The 16,985-nt window shown below is 51.1% G+C and overlaps 2 protein-coding genes across 3 annotated transcripts in view; one reads left to right on the forward strand and one right to left on the reverse strand.

The window, feature by feature from the left end:
- Nucleotides 1-15,384, reverse strand: part of abhd14a (abhydrolase domain containing 14A) — a 103,404-nt gene extending 88,020 nt beyond the window's left edge. The window contains exons 1-2 of one of the 2 annotated variants that reach the window (XM_067999029.1): nucleotides 15,265-15,350; nucleotides 3,628-3,900 (exon numbers count right to left, since the gene is read on the reverse strand). Coding sequence is in view for 1 of the 2 variants with exons in the window: in XM_067999028.1 (XP_067855129.1) it covers nucleotides 15,265-15,379 (115 nt within the window). In the remaining variant the exon portion in view is untranslated. Of the gene's footprint in view, nucleotides 1-3,627; nucleotides 3,901-15,264 lie in introns of both variants that reach the window. The other variant, XM_067999028.1, reaches the window with a different exon arrangement.
- A 754-nt stretch (nucleotides 15,385-16,138) lies between these two features.
- The window catches only part of tmcc1b (transmembrane and coiled-coil domain family 1b), a 91,583-nt gene continuing 90,736 nt past the window's right edge, over nucleotides 16,139-16,985 (forward strand). The window contains exon 1 of the mRNA XM_067999030.1: nucleotides 16,139-16,227. The gene's annotated coding sequence lies outside the window, so the exon portion shown is untranslated. The remainder of the gene's footprint in view (nucleotides 16,228-16,985) is intronic.

Consider the following 16,985-nt stretch of genomic DNA (forward strand, 5'->3'; position numbering starts at 1 on the left):
TTGTGAGGCTCACAATATACAAATCACAGTAAACATGTTTGTGGGGCTCACACTGTACAAATTACAGTAAACATGTTTGTGGGGCTCACTGTACAAATCACAGTGAACATGTTTGTGGGGCTCACATTGTATAAATTATAGTAAACATGTTTCGGAGTCATTATTGAGGTTTTTAAAATAATAAGGGAGTTTATTTTGTACGGCTGAATGAGTAATGTGAGCTCGACAGATGGGACAACTCAGGGATCTTGGAACAAAATTCAAAGGCAAAGAGGCAGATTCGAAGCCAAGAAGTCTGTTCACGGAGACTTGTCGCCCTCTGGAGCAGGATGGTGAAGTGGCAGTGAGTGTGAATTCACTGCATCCCTCCAACGGGCAATTGAACAAGCTGCACAACCAGGCTGACATTTCAAGTTGTACTGCCTGGTCGGTGGCTGGGGGTTCGAGGCTCAGAAATTACCACAATCCCCTGGCGTTTGCTTTATTTCCTGGTTGGGGGGAGGGAGGGAGGGGTGGGTCAGAGAGGAATTTCCTACAGTTTTTTCCTCAAACGGCTTTGGGATTGCTCTCAGGAGAGTTCATCGCCTGAGGCGGGGGTGGGGGAGCGATGGTGTACGAGGCTGCACTCTGTCTGGTGCGGGTGGGCTTGGAGTCAATGGTCTTTTTCCATCCTTTCTCGTATATTCACATATAAGTTTCTGTGACATTCCTGTCTGCCTGTTTTAATTATATTAACAATAAATGGGTTAATACTTGTATTACAATCCTGATGGTTGATACGTCTGCTGGTGGTTAATAAACCCATGTAAAGTCTATTTACTGTGTGTAACTGCCTGGGACAAAAAGGGCAAGAGACCAATTCCCCCCCACCCTATTCATCCGACAGGCCCATACTCCTGAGCAATACCAACTAACGCACACTGATTAGGATACTACTCGCACCGTGTTGTCCGATAGAAATCACTGACTCGCCACAGCTGTGGCTACAGCGACACCGTTTTTGCTACATGTACTAATTTTAGTAGAAAACACCTTAATACGCTAACGCAATAGAGGTAAATCATAGTGTCAAGGTTTGGTACAGCACAGGAGGAGGTCATTCAGCCCATCAAGCCTGTGCCGACTCTTTGAAAGAACCATCCAATTAGTCCCATTCCCCTGCTCTTTCCCCAAAGCCCAGCAATTTTTTCCCTTCAAGTATTTATCCAATTCCCTTTTGAAAGCTACTATTGAATCTGCTTCCACCGTCCTTTCAGGTAGTGAATTCCAGATCATCACAACTCGCTGTGTAAAAGAATGTTTCCTCATGTCGCCTCCGGCTCTTTTACCAATCATCTTAAATCTGTGTCCTCTGGTTACCGACCCTTCTGCCACTGGAAACGGTTTCTCCTTGTTTACTCTATCAAAACCCTTCAAGATTTTGAACACCTCTATCAAATGTATTTCATATTTGCATATTTACCTAACAAACATCTACCACCAGTTAGTAACCAAGGAAGATCACTCAAAACGATGACACTCCTACTCTGCTTTACGTCTCACCATCTTACCAAACACACAAAAAGGTTAAAGTTCACAGGTACTGTCTACGCCACGTGAATGAGTATTAAGATCACATGCCCAACGAAGGTGCCTATTACTCATTTTTTATTACATAGAATGTACAGCACAGAAACAGGTAATTCGGCCCTACTGCTCTCTGCCGATGTTGATACTCTACATGAGCCTCCTCCCACCGTACTCCATCTAACCCTATCAGCATATCCTCCTATTCCTGTCTCCCTCGGGTACTTATCTAGCTTCCCCTAGTTACTAATCAGAAATGCAATTAGCCACATCTGGATTCCAAATTACCCACGTGGCCAGAGGTTAATGTATTGGACAACAGTGGCCCGGGGTTTAGTCCACACTGACCAATCAGGCCTTACTGGGGCTATTGGGTGTGGTGTACTGCTGCAACAAAGCAAGGAGTTGGGAAAACTCCCAGAAAACAAGCTCCACTAGCCCAAAACTGAGAGCATGTGTGTCACAAAGGACATTCCCACACTTACTTGTACATCAATATCTGGCTACAAGTACTGGGGGGAGGTAACAGTAATCAAAGTCTCTAACTTGTACAGAAGAAACTTTGCCTATCCCCAAATGATGGCCAGGACACACAATGACCTGGACAGTTAGAATAAGCTGCCCATATCTTTCCTGAGAAGGGCTAGCACAACATATGGAGGTTCTCTCATGCCTGCTCTACATTTTTCAGAGGCTACCACTCAGAGTCCCAGCTCAGAATGCCATGATCACAGCATGTGAACCTCCATGTTCTGGGGCAAGCAATAAACCATGCATACATCTCAAACATTTTCAGCTCATCCAGTCTGAAAAAGCCTACAGCATCAATGATGCTGTCAACCCAGAAGGTGGCCCTCACATCTCTGAAAATCTCTGTTCCCAACCTGGTGCAATAGGAAAATCACAGTCATATTCACCATGGGCAGCTTCCGAACCAGACAACAGAAAGATATCATCAGGCTAGGCCAACTCTTGACAGAGGCCACATTATGCCTGCCCAACAGCTGGCAAATCTCACCTCACCATTGCACAACTTTCTGTTGAGGAAGTATTCGATCAGCTTAGGATCTGGCTCACAACATGCGAATTTCCTAGGCATGTGCAATAGGGTGTCTGAAATATTAATGTTTAATTGACCAGGGACATCACATTCAATCACAAACATCCTGGCCATTGTCAATGATTGGCTAACATTCAATTTTGATGGACCTATTGATCCAGATTAATGAGATGCCATTTCTCCACTGCCTTTTTCTTCAGTAGAACTTCACAGGGGTTCAGATCAACTTCCTGTGGGTAAGCATGTCTACAGTGATGTCCCCAAGTCACCTAGACACAAATGAAAGAATCTCGCCCAGCTTGGAGTATTGGGTTTGATTGACAACTGTATCTGAGACCTTTGAGAAGGGGAAGGAAATCACTTGGCTGTGGTCCTATTTGCTGGACAGTTCAGTGGGCAGGAGTCTCCAGGTTTATATTGGGCGTTGTATCTCAGTCAGTTTCAGCTTTTCAGCCAGAAGTCCAAGAGCTCTGTCTTGATGTTGATGCTGGCTCAGTAGAAGAGGTAGGTAAGACTGAACTTACAGCAGGGAAATTTCTGTTTACAGAGAAAGTGTGTAGCATCTATTATTTCTATGTATTGAGGAAAGCATTGTATTTTTCCATGTATGTGCTGTTTACTGTTCAATCACAACAACAACAACTTGCATTTATATAGCCTCTTTAATATAGTAAAGAGTCCCAAGGCGCTTCACAGGAGTGTCATCAAACAAAATTTGACACCGAGCCACATAAGGAGATATAAGGACCGGTGACCAAAAGCTTGGTCAAAGAGATAAGTTTTAAGGAGCTCTTAAAGTAGGAGAAAGAGAGATGGAGAGGTTCAGGGAGGGAATTCCAGGGCCTAGGCAGCTGAAAGCACAGCCACCAATAGTGGAGTGATTAAAATCGGGGATGCGCGAGAGGCAAGAATTGGAGGAGCGCAGAGATCTCGGAGGGTTGTAGGGCTGGAGGAGGTTACAGCTGCAAAAAAGATGAGAAGGATGAGGAGGGATAGTTTACCATGGTCACATCGGATGTCATCTGTCTTCTATAAATAACACCATTGTCGATTCAGAGCCTGAGTCTTAGTCAGGTTAACTCTGATATAGTCAGTCCACAGGAGAGTCAGGAGAACCACAGGGTGGCACGTGATACGTTGCAGTAGCCAGTTGTGATCCCTCGGTCTCGCTCTCGATTATCCGGATATTGGACATAAAAAGGTGCACTCTGGATCATAGGGGGTCACAGGTCCGCTTCTATGAGTGGACAATGAGGCTGAACCTGAGAATGTATCTGCAATACTCAAAAACATGAAAATTATCTACTTCTCTACCTCCAAATTAAACAGTTCCTGTAAGACCTAGCTACGTTCCAAAAACTCCAATCTAAGCCGGCCGAGCTCCTATAATCAAGTCTCTACCCCTATATTCCATGTTCACCTCCAGATTGAAAGTACAGACAGAAAATCTGAAAGGGAATGGAGAGGGGTATGGAGACAGACCCAGCTGAGGCTGTTGTCATTGCTACTATAGGATATTTCCAGTCTGTTAAAGATTCATGGTTACATAGGAAGAGGAGCACGACATTCAGCCCCTTGAGCCTGTTCCACCATTCAATTAGATGATGTGTACCACAGCTCCATTTATCCACCTTTGATCCCTATCTCCTGACACCCATACCTAATAAATTTGTCGCTCTCAGTCTGAAAGTTTCAATTAACCGAGCATCCGCAGCCTTTTGGTGGAGAATTCGGATTTCTACTTAATTTCCTCTGTGTGAAAAAGTGCTTCCTGATTTCACTCCTGAATGGCCTGGGTCTAATTAAGATTGTGCATGAGTTGAAGGTGTTTGAGATGGTTTCTTGCCTACTCAGGGAAACCAGTCGAAGAGACTCTCATAGCTCCGAGTCCGAAAGGTGAGCGCAGTGTAAAAGGAGAGTCCGAGAGCGGGGGAGGAGAGTCCGAGAGCGGGGGAGGAGAGTCCGAGAGCGGGGGAGGAGAGTCCGAGAGCGGGGGAGGAGAGTCCGAGAGCGGGGGAGGAGAGTCCGAGAGCGGGGGAGGAGAGTCCGAGAGCGGGGGAGGAGAGTCCGAGAGCGGGGGAGGAGAGTCCGAGAGCGGGGGAGGAGAGTCCGAGAGCGGGGGAGGAGAGTCCGAGAGCGGGGGAGGAGAGTCCGAGAGCGGGGGAGGAGAGTCCGAGAGCGGGGGAGGAGAGTCCGAGAGCGGGGGAGGAGAGTCCGAGAGCGGGGGAGGAGAGTCCGAGAGCGGGGGAGGAGAGTCCGAGAGCGGGGGAGGAGAGTCCGAGAGCGGGGGAGGAGAGTCCGAGAGCGGGGGAGGAGAGTCCGAGAGCGGGGGAGGAGAGTCCGAGAGCGGGGGAGGAGAGTCCGAGAGCGGGGGAGGAGAGTCCGAGAGCGGGGGAGGAGAGTCCGAGAGCGGGGGAGGAGAGTCCGAGAGCGGGGGAGGAGAGTCCGAGAGCGGGGGAGGAGAGTCCGAGAGCGGGGGAGGAGAGTCCGAGAGCGGGGGAGGAGAGTCCGAGAGCGGGGGAGGAGAGTCCGAGAGCGGGGGAGGAGAGTCCGAGAGCGGGGGAGGAGAGTCCGAGAGCGGGGGAGGAGAGTCCGAGAGCGGGGGAGGAGAGTCCGAGAGCGGGGGAGGAGAGTCCGAGAGCGGGGGAGGAGAGTCCGAGAGCGGGGGAGGAGAGTCCGAGAGCGGGGGAGGAGAGTCCGAGAGCGGGGGAGGAGAGTCCGAGAGCGGGGGAGGAGAGTCCGAGAGCGGGGGAGGAGAGTCCGAGAGCGGGGGAGGAGAGTCCGAGAGCGGGGGAGGAGAGTCCGAGAGCGGGGGAGGAGAGTCCGAGAGCGGGGGAGGAGAGTCCGAGAGCGGGGGAGGAGAGTCCGAGAGCGGGGGAGGAGAGTCCGAGAGCGGGGGAGGAGAGTCCGAGAGCGGGGGAGGAGAGTCCGAGAGCGGGGGAGGAGAGTCCGAGAGCGGGGGAGGAGAGTCCGAGAGCGGGGGAGGAGAGTCCGAGAGCGGGGGAGGAGAGTCCGAGAGCGGGGGAGGAGAGTCCGAGAGCGGGGGAGGAGAGTCCGAGAGCGGGGGAGGAGAGTCCGAGAGCGGGGGAGGAGAGTCCGAGAGCGGGGGAGGAGAGTCCGAGAGCGGGGGAGGAGAGTCCGAGAGCGGGGGAGGAGAGTCCGAGAGCGGGGGAGGAGAGTCCGAGAGCGGGGGAGGAGAGTCCGAGAGCGGGGGAGGAGAGTCCGAGAGCGGGGGAGGAGAGTCCGAGAGCGGGGGAGGAGAGTCCGAGAGCGGGGGAGGAGAGTCCGAGAGCGGGGGAGGAGAGTCCGAGAGCGGGGGAGGAGAGTCCGAGAGCGGGGGAGGAGAGTCCGAGAGCGGGGCAGGAGAGTCCGAGAGCGGGGCAGGAGAGTCCGAGAGCGGGGCAGGAGAGTCCGAGAGCGGGGCAGGAGAGTCCGAGAGCGGGGCAGGAGAGTCCGAGAGCGGGGCAGGAGAGTCCGAGAGCGGGGCAGGAGAGTCCGAGAGCGGGGGAGGAGAGTCCGAGAGCGGGGCAGGAGAGTCCGAGAGCGGGGGAGGAGAGTCCGAGAGCGGGGGAGGAGAGTCCGAGAGCGGGGGAGGAGAGTCCGAGAGCGGGGGAGGAGAGTCCGAGAGCGGGGGAGGAGAGTCCGAGAGCGGGGGAGGAGAGTCCGAGAGCGGGGGAGGAGAGTCCGAGAGCGGGGGAGGAGAGTCCGAGAGCGGGGGAGGAGAGTCCGAGAGCGGGGGAGGAGAGTCCGAGAGCGGGGGAGGAGAGTCCGAGAGCGGGGGAGGAGAGTCCGAGAGCGGGGGAGGAGAGTCCGAGAGCGGGGGAGGAGAGTCCGAGAGCGGGGGAGGAGAGTCCGAGAGGTGAGCGCAGTGTAAAAGCAGAGTTCTGAGAGGTGAGCGCAGTGTAAAAGGAGAGTCCCGAGAGCGGGAAGAGAGTCCGAGAGGTGAACGCAGTGTAAATCTAAGGCAAGTCATGGCAGCAGAGCTCGCACCTGTGATATGCTCCTGCACTATGTGGGAAGTCATGGACACTACAGGTGTTCCTGGCGACCATGTGTGCAGGAGGTGTGTCCAGCTGCAGCTACTGGCTAACCGCATTTCGGAGCTGGAGCTGCGGGTGGATTCACTGTGGAGCATCCGCGATGCTGAGACTATCGTGGATAGCACGTTCAGTGAGGCGGTCACACCGCAGGTAAAGATTACGCAGGCAGAAAGGAAATGGGTGACCACCAGACAGAGTAAAAGGACTAGGCAGGTAGAGCAGGAGTCCCCTGGGGCCATCTCCCTCTCAAACAGATATTCTGCTTTGGATACTGTTGGGGGAGATGGCTTATCAGGGGAAAGCAGCAAGAGCCAGGTTCGGGGCACCACGGGTGGCTCTGCTGCACAGGAGGGGAGGAAGAAGAGTGGCAGGGCTATAGTGATAGGGGATTCAATTGTAAGGGGAACAGATAGGCGTTTCTGCGGCTGCAAACGTGACTCCAGGATGGTATGTTGCCTCTCTGGTGCTAGGGTCAAGGATGTCACGGAGCGGCTGCAGGGCATTCTGGAGGGGGAGGGTCCTAGTACACCAGTCGCTGAAAGCGAGCATTCAGGTGCAGCATGCAGTTAGGATGGCGAATGGTATGCCGTTTTGGTCTCTTTATCTGAGGAAGGATGTTCTTGCCATGGAGGGAGTGCAACGAAGGTTTACCAGACTGATTCCTGGGATGGCAGGACTGATGTATGAGGAGAGATTGGGTCGACTAGGCCTATATTCACTAGAGTTTAGAAGAATGAGAGGTGATCTCATTGAAACATATAAAATTCTAACAGGACTAGACAGACTAGATGCAGGGAGGATGTTCCCACTGGCTGGGGAGTCCAGAACCAGGGGTCACAGTCTCAGGATACGGGGTATGCCATTTAGAACCGAGATGAGGAGAAATTTCTTCACTCAGAGGGTGGTGAACCTGTGGAATTCTCTATCACAGAAGGCAGTGGAGGCCAAGACATTGGATGTATTCAAGAAGGAGATCGATATATTTCTTAATGCTAAAGGGATCAAGGGATATGGGGAAAAAGCGGGAACAGGGTACTGAGATAGATGATCAGCCATGATCAGTTTGAATGGCGGAGCAGGCCCGAAGGGCCGAATGGCCTACTCTTGCTCCTATTTTCTCTGTTTTCTATGTTTCTATGTTAACTATCATCTGCAGTAGAACACAAGGGCAGGCATAAGATAAAACATTGAGTGTACCGTACCCCACAGATGCTGCACAGGCATGTTGCTACACTTGCTCTGAGTCGTGCCCCCATTTTCAGTTCTTCTGAATAGCAGGCAGCCGAGCAATGTCCATTGTACTACCCACTAGAGAACAGCCTCCCCTGTTAACATCAAGCCAGTGGAAATGTCACTGCTAACCACAAGATGCATTCCTCTCCCATTGCAAAGTGCAACCCTTCCCACAAAGAACCATAAAAAAGATACAGCACAGAAGGGGGCCATTCAGTCCATTGTGTCCGCGCCGGCTCGAAGAACAACCAGGTGCCCATTCTAATCCCACCTTCCAGCACCCGGTCCGTAGCCCTGCAGCTTACAGTACTTTAGGTGCAGGTCCAGGTACTTTTTAAAAAGAATTGAGGGTCCCTGCCTCTACCACCAATTCGGGCAGCGAATTCCATACACCCACCACCCTCCGGGTAAAAAAGTTTTTCCTCATGTCCCCTCTAATCCTTCCACCAATCAGCTTAAATCTATGTCCTCTAGTTCTTGAACTCTCCGCTAGGGGAAACAGGTACTTCCTGTCTACTCTATCTGGGCCTCTCATAATTTTGTACACCTCAATCAAGTCTCCCCTCAGCCTCCTCCGCTCCAAGGAAAACAACCCCATCCTATCCAATCTCTCCTCTTAGCTGCAATTTTCAAGCCCTGGCAACATTCTTGTAAATCTTCCCTGCACTCTCTCCAGAGCAATTACGTCCTCCTGTAATGTGTTGACCAGAACTGCACACAATACTCCAGCTGTGCCTTACCAGCGTTTTATACAGTTCCATCATTACATCCCTGCTTTTGTATTCTATACCTCGGCTAATAACGGAGAGCATTCCGTATGCCTTCTTCACAACCTTATCTACCTGTACTGCCACCTTCAGGGACCTGTGCACATGCACTCCAAGGTCTCTCACTTCCTCTGCCCCTCTCAATATATTCCCGTTTACTGCATATTCCCTTTTACTGTTTGCCCTGTTTGAACAGCCAGTAGTCGTGGTCCATATCCGTACCAACGACATAGGTAAAAAAAGGGATGAGGTCCTGCAAGGTGAATTTAAGGAGTTAGGAGATAAATTAAAAAGCAGGACCTCAAAAGTAGTGATCTCAGGATTACTACCAGTGCCACGTGCTAGTGAGTATAGGAACAGGAGAATAGACCGGATGAATGCGTGGCTGCAGGGATGGTTTAGGAGGGAGGGATTTAGATTCCTGGGACATTGGGACCGGTTCTGGGGAAGGTGGGACCTGTACAAGCGGGACGGGTTACACCCGAGCAGGATCGGGACCAATGTCCTCGCGGGGGTGTTTCCTAGTGCTGTTGGGGAAGGTTTAAACTAGAAGGGCAGGGGAATGGGAACCTGAGCGGGGAGACAGAGGAGGGGGAAACAAGGATAGAAACAAAAGACAGAAAGGGAAGAAGCAATAGTGGAAGGCAGAGAAGACAAGGGCGAAAAACAAATAGTTTTATTTTGCACTATGGCCCTAAGGTGACTAGCAATCTTAAAAAGACAAGTCTAAAGGCATTGTGTCTTAATGCGTGGAGCATTCGCAATAAGGTAGATGAATTAACAGCGCAGATAGATATTAACGGTTATGATATAGTTGTGATTACGGAGACATGCCTGCAGGGTGACCAAGGATGGGAACTGAACATCCAGGGGTATTCAATATTTAGGAAGGACAGGCAAAAAGGGAAAGGAGGTGGGGTAGTGTTGTTAGTAAAGGAGGAAATCAATGCAATAGTGAGGAAGGATATTGGCTCGGAAAATCACGATGTGGAATCTGTATGGGTGGAGCTAAGAAACACCAAGGGGCAGAAAACGTTGGTGGGGGTTGTCTATAGGCCCCCAAACAGTAGTGGAGATGTAGGGGAGGGCATTAAACAGGAAATTAGAGACACATGCAAGAAGGGTACAACTATAATCATGGGTGACTTTAATCTACATATAAATTGGTCAAACCAAATTAGCAATAATACTGTGGGGGAGGAATTCCTGGAGTGTGTATGTGATGGTTTTCCAGACCAACATGTTGAGGAACCAACTAGAGAACAGGTGATCCTAGACCAGGTATTGTGCAATGAGAAAGGATTAATTAACAATCTTGTCGTGCGGGGTCCCTCAGGGAAGAGCGACCATAACATGATAGAATTCCTCATTAAGATGGAGAGTGAAGTAGTTGAATCTGAAACTGGGGTCCTGAATCTAAATAAAGGAAATTTCGAAAGTATGAGGTGCGAGTTTGCTATGATAGATTGGGGAACTTTACTAAAAGGGATGGTGGTGGATAGGCAATGGCTAATATTTAAAGAACGTGTGCAGGAATTACAATAATTATTCATTCCTGTCTGGCACAAAAATAAAACAGGAAAGGTGGCTCAACCGTGGCTTACAAAAGAAATTGGGATAATATTAGATCCAAAGAGGAGACATATAAAATTGCCAGAAAAAGCAGCAAGCCTGAGGATTGGGAGCAGTTCAGAATTCAGCAAAGGAGGACAAAGAGATTGATTAAGAGGGGGAAAATAGAGTATGAGAATAAACTAACAGGGAACATAAAAACTGACTGTAAAAGCTTCTATAAATATGTCAAGAGAAAAAGATTAGTGAAGACAAATGTAGGTCCCTTACAGTCAGAAAAGGGGGAAATTATAATGGGGAATAAAGAAATGGCAGAACAATTAAACATATACTCTGGTTCTGTCTTCACAAAGGAGGACACAAAAAACCTACCAGAAATGTTAGGGAACCAAGGGTCTAGTGAGAGGGAGAAACTGAAGGAAACCAGTATTTGTAAAAAAATAGTGCTAGGGAAATTAATGGGGCGAAAGGCTGACAAATCCCCAGGGCCTGATAATCTACATCCCAGAGTACTAAAGGAAGTGGCCCTGGAAATAGTGGATGCATTGGTGATCATCTTCCAAAATTCTATAGGCTCTGGAACAGTTCCTACAGATTGGAGGGTGGCAAATGTAATCCCACTATTTAAAAAAGGAGGGAGAGAAAAAACAGGGAATTGCAGACCAGTTAGCCTAACATCAGTAGTGGGGAAAATGCTAGTCTATTATAAAATATGTGATAACAGAACACTTGGAGGGTATTAACGGGATTGGACAAAGTCAGCATGGGTTTATGAAAGGGAAATCATGCTTAACAAATCTACTGGAGTTTTTTTAGGATGTAACTGGTAGAATAGATAGGGGAGAACCAGTGGATGTGGTGTATTTGGATTTTCAGAAGGCTTTTGATAAGGTCCCACACAAGAGGTTAGTGTGCAAAATTAAAGTACATTGGATTGGGGGGAATATACTGGCATGGATTGAGAATTGGTTGACAGACAGGAAACAGAGAATAGGAATAAACGGGTCTTTTTCCAGGTGGCAGGCAGTGACTAGTGGGGTACCGCAGGGATCAGTGCTTGGGCCCCAGCTATTCACAATATATATCAATGATTTGGATGAGGGAACTAAATGTAACATTTCCAAGTTTGCAGACGACACAAAGCTGGGGTGGAATGTGAGCTGTGAGGAGGATGCAAAGAGGCTCCAATGTGATTTAGACAAGTTGGGTGAGTGGGCAAGAACATGGCAGATGCAGTATAACATGGATAAATGTGAGGTTATCCACTTTGGTTGTAAAAACAGAAAAGCAGATTATTATCTGAATGGTGATAGATTGGGAAAAGGGGAGGTGCAACGAGACCTGGGTGTCCTTGTACACCAGTCGCTAAAAGCGAGCATTCAGGTCATAGAGTCATACAGCACGGATAGAGGCCCTTCGGCCCATCGTGTCCGCGCCGGCCATCAGCCCTGTCTACTCTAATCCCATATTCCAGCATTTGGTCCGTAGCCTTGTATGCTATGGCATTTCAAGTGCTCATCCAAATGCTTCTTGAATGTTGTGAGGGTTCCTGCCTCCACAACCCTTTCAGGCGGTGAGTTCCAGACTCCAACCACCCTCTGGGTGAAAAAGTTCTTTCTCAAATCCCCTCTAAACCTCCCGCCTTTTACCTTGAATCTATGTCCCCTTGTTATAGAACCCTCAACGAAGGGAAAAAGCTCCTGAGTATCCATCCTATCTGTGCCCCTCATAATTTTGTACACCTCAATCATGTCTCCCCTCAGCCTCCTCTGCTCCAAGGAAAACAAACCCAATCTTCCCAGTCTCTCTTCATAGCTGAAGCGCTCCAGCCCTGGTAACATCCTGGTGAATCTCCTCTGCACCCTCTCCAAAGCGATCACATCCTTCCTGTAGTGTGGCGACCAGAACTGCACACAGTACTCCAGCTGTGGCCTAACCAGTGTTTTATACAGCTCCATCATAACCTCCTTGCTCTTATATTCTATGCCTCGGCTAATAAAGGCAAGTATCCCATATGCCTTCTTTACCACCTTATCTACCTGTTCCGCCACCTTCAGGGATCTGTGAACTTGCACACCAAGATCCCTCTGACCCTCTGTCTTGCCTAGGGTCCTCCCATTCATTGTGTATTCCCTTGCCTTATTAGTCCCTCCAAAGTGCATCACCTCGCACTTTTCCGGGTTAAATTCCATTTGCCACTGTTCCGCCCATCTGACCAACCCATCTATATCGTCCTGCAGACTGAGGCTATCCTCCTCGCTATTTACCACCCTACCAATCTTTGTATCATCAGCGAACTTACTGATCATACCTTTTACATTCATATCCAAGTCATTAATGTAGACCACAAACAGCTAGGGACCCAGCACCGATCCCTGTGGTACCCCACTGGCCACAGGCTTCCAGTCACAAAAACAACCTTCGACCATCACCCTCTGCCTTCTGCCACTAAGCCAGTTTTGTATCCAAAGTGCCAAGGCACCCTGGATTCCATGGGCTCGTACCTTCTTGACCAGTCTCCTGTGGGGGACTTTATCGAAGGCCTTACTGAAATCCATGTATACCACATCCACTGCGTTACCCTCATCCACACGCCTAGTCACCCCCTCAAAAAATTCAATCAAATTAGTCAGACATGATCTTCCCTTGACAAAGCCATGTTGACTATCCCTGATTAATCCTTGCTTCTCCAAGTGGAGACTAATTTTGGTCCTTCAGAATTTTTTCCAATAATTTTCCTACCACTGATGTTAGGCTCACTGGCCTGTAGTTCCCCGGTTTTTCCCTACTCCCCTTCTTGAATAATGGTATTACATTAGCGGTTCTCCAGTCCTCTGGCACATCCCCTGTGGCCAGAGAGGTTCTGAATATATGTGTCAGAGCCCCCGCAAGCAGTTAGGAAGGCGAATGGTATGTTGGCCTTCATTGCAAGAGGATTTGAGTACAGGAGCAGGGATGTCTTACTGCAGTTATATAGGGCCTTGGTGAGACCACATCTGGAGTATTGTGTGCAGTTTTGGTCTCCTTATCTGAGGAAGGATGTCCTTGCCATGGAGGGAGTGCAACAAAGGTTTACCAGACTGATTCCTGGGATGGCAGGACTGATGTATAAGGAGAGATTGGGTCGACTAGGCCTATATTCACTAGAGTTAAGAAGAATGAGAGGTGATCTCATCGAAACACATAAAATTCTAACAAGACTAGACAGACTAGATGCAGGGAGGATGTTCCTGATGGCTGGGGAGTCCAGAACCAGGGTCACAGTCTCAGGATACGGGGTATGCCATTTAGAACCGAGATGAGGAGGAATTTCTTCACTCAGAGGGTGGTGAACCTGTGGAATTCTCTGGAGGCCAAGTCATTAGATGTATTCAAGAAGGAGATAGATATATATGTTAATGCTAAAGGGATCAAGGGATATGGGGAAAAAGCGGGAACAGGGTACTGAGTTAGACGATCAGCCATGATCATTTTGAACGGTGGAGCAGGCCCGATAGGCTGAATGGCCTACTCTTGCTCCTATTTTCTATGTTTCTATGCCCTCCCTAAGTGCATTACCTCACATTTCTCTGGGTTGAACTCCATTTGCCACTTTTCCACCCACTCCGCCAACCCATTGATATCTTCTTGGAGTCTACAGCTATCCTCTTCACTATCAACTGCACGGCCAATTTTTGTGTTGTTTGTAAATTTGCCAATCATGCCCCCTACATTCAAGTCCAAATCTTTAATATATACCACAAACAGCAAGGGACCCAATACTGAGCCCTGTGGCACATCACTGGAAACGGATTTCCATTTGCGAAGACATCCATCGACTTTTACCCTGTTACTGAGCCAATTTTGGATCCAATTCACCACATTTCCCTGTATCCCATGGGTTTTTACCTTTCTGACCAGTCTGCCATGTGGGACCTTGTCAAATGCCTTACTAAAATCCATGTAGACAACATCCACTGCACTACCCTCATCAATCCTCGTTGTCACTGCCTCAAAGAATTGAATCAGATTTGTAAGGCATGACCTTCCCTGAACTAATCCATGCTGACATCAAACACATGAGACATATACCAGTTGGAATGGGTAATGTACCCATTAGGAATGGGAGCTCCATAGCTACCAAATAGACTGCAGGCCTGAGGAGGGGATTTTAGAGATTCTAGAACAGGATATTAGTAGCACTTTGGCAAGGGAAATCTCAGAAAACCCAGGGGAGAGAAATTCAAAGATTTTGAGAAAAGGGAAGCTCAGGGGCATTGGGTAGGCAAAGCTGATACACCAGGACAAATCCTGAAGCTGTTCCATATAAGTTATCTCAAAAGATTGCAGGAAGAAATTTCCTCTAAATTTTAGACTATTAGCAAAGAAATGCCTTTCACCATAGGACGTCTCAATGCACTTTACAGCCAATGAAGTACATTTGAAGTTGTAATGTAGGAAACGCGGTAGCCAAATTTTCACAAAGCAAGACCCCACAAACACCAACGAGATAAATGACCAGATATATTTTTAAGTGATGTTGGTTGAGAGATAAATATTGGGCAGAACTCTCCTGCTCTTATTATTCAAATCATGCCATGGGATCTTTTACGTCCACCTGAGAAGGCAGACAGGGCCTTGGTTTACTGTCTCATCTGAAGGCCAGCACCTCTGACAGTGCAGCACCCGCTCAGTACTGACTCTCCCACTGAGCCATGGCTGACATTTTTACAGAGGGCAACAGAGCGCCATCTAGAGTGAAGAGGCCGCAACCGCACCGTGACTGTTGACATATCAAAATTGAATGGGAACTGTTATCAAACAGGGGTCAAGGTGACAGGCGAGCACAGCCAAGAATCTCAACAAGAACTGCGCACCCGACATGGGATTGCACTCCACCGGGTGAACGAGCCGACAGTCCTGCACATGAGATGCTCATTCTGAGGGGCCACTTTACCCGGTTACACTGCCCCGAGGGCCCACCCAGCACCAGCGGCTCCCCGTGGCAGGTAACCCGTCTCCATGGAGACGCCAGCAGGAGCCCTACCTTGCCGCTCCCTTTCAAAGGCCCGAAAGGCGCCACTCGGCCAGCCGCTCTCCTCGGCTCGGCTCGCCCCCGCCACTCGGCTCTCCTCGGCCCGCCGCCGCCGCTCGGCTCTCATCGGCCCGCCCCCGCCGCTCGGCTCTCCTCGGCCCGCCCCCGCCGCTCGGCTCTCCTCGGCCCGCCCCCGCCGCTCGGCTCTCCTCGGCCCGCCGCCGCCGCTCGGCTCTCCTCGGCCCGCCGCCGCCGCTCGGCTCTCATCGGCTCCGCTCGGCCCGCCCCCGCCGCTCGGCTCTCCTCGGCCCGCCCCCGCCGCTCGGCTCTCCTCGGCCCGCCCCCGCCGCTCGGCTCTCCTCGGCCCGCCCCCGCCGCTCGGCTCTCCTCGGCCCGCCCCCGCCGCTCGGCTCTCCTCGGCCCGCCCCCGCCGCTCGGCTCTCCTCGGCCCGCCCCCGCCGCTCGGCTCTCCTCGGCCCGCCCCCGCCGCTCGGCTCTCCTCGGCCCGCCCCCGCCGCTCGGCTCTCCTCGGCTCTCCTCGGCTCGGTCCGCCCCCGCCTCAAACGCGCTCCCCAGCAACAGCTGACGGAGGAGAAGCCTGGCCTCTGATTGGCCGAACTCTCAGCCGCTCGCTGCGTCCTCACACCGCGCTTCAGGTGTGCTGACGTCATGACGCGCTTGACGTGGTGGGCGGGGCAGGTCCGGGGCCGGGGCGGCGGAGGGAGCGGAGCCGGGAGCCCGACGGGTGACAGCGCCGCAGCTGCGCCTCTTGACGTGGGGTCTCCTGCGGCTGGTTCACGCACTCGGAGCCGCAGCCTTGAGGCCCTGGGCTTACTCCTCGTGTTTGGTTCCGTCCGCTCGGCAGCCTTACTGGCCGATCGCGGTGGCCCAGAGCTGCGGCCGGGCGGACCCGGACCCGAGGCCGTGCGCCGGCCCGGCCCGGCCGCTCCCCGGGTGTACAGTACACGGACCGCGGTAGGTAGCAGCTCTGCACAGCCGGTCTCTGGCCTTCCTGTCGCTGAAGCGCAGCCCCCGCACAGAACGGGCCGGGGGGCCGCGGCACTGCAGCTGATCCCGTTACTTCTGACCTGGTGACCCCTGACCTGATGTGGTGATATCTGACCTGGTGACCCCTGACCTGATGTGGTGATATCTGACCTGGTGACCCCTGACCTGATGTGGTGATATCTGACCTGGTGACCCCTGACCTGATGTGATATCTGACCTGGTGACCCCTGACCTGATGTGGTGATATCTGACCTGGTGACCCCTGACCTGATGTGGTGATATCTGACCTGGTGACCCCTGACCTGATGTGGTGATATCTGACCTGGTAACCCCTGATTTGGTGAAATCTGGTGATCCCAACCCTGATCCAGTGAGCCTGCGGGAAGGTGTGAGCTGAGGATGGGCTTGGGCTTGGGCTTGGGCTGGACTCTGATGGCCCTCTCTGTCGATGGCCCTGGCGAGGGCCAGGTACTCAGGGGTGACAGCACTCCTGACCCCCAGCAGGCTCAGCTCCTCCTGGAGGCAGGAAACGTGCTGAAAAGTCCCACTATTAGTGTTGTCACTGCTGCAGTTTCTGTTAGTTATCGGTGTTGCCGCGACACTAGCAAGAGCTAATGCTGTGTCAGTATTGTGCTTAATTCAGCAGCTCAGGTCAATCCAGTCATCTTTGAAGGTAGCAAAATGTCCCCAGGTGCTTCATATTTGGGGGACGGAGTTGGCTGCGA

This window comes from Heptranchias perlo, chromosome 17, assembly GCF_035084215.1.
Source record: "Heptranchias perlo isolate sHepPer1 chromosome 17, sHepPer1.hap1, whole genome shotgun sequence".
Taxonomy (NCBI): Eukaryota; Metazoa; Chordata; class Chondrichthyes; order Hexanchiformes; family Hexanchidae; genus Heptranchias; species Heptranchias perlo.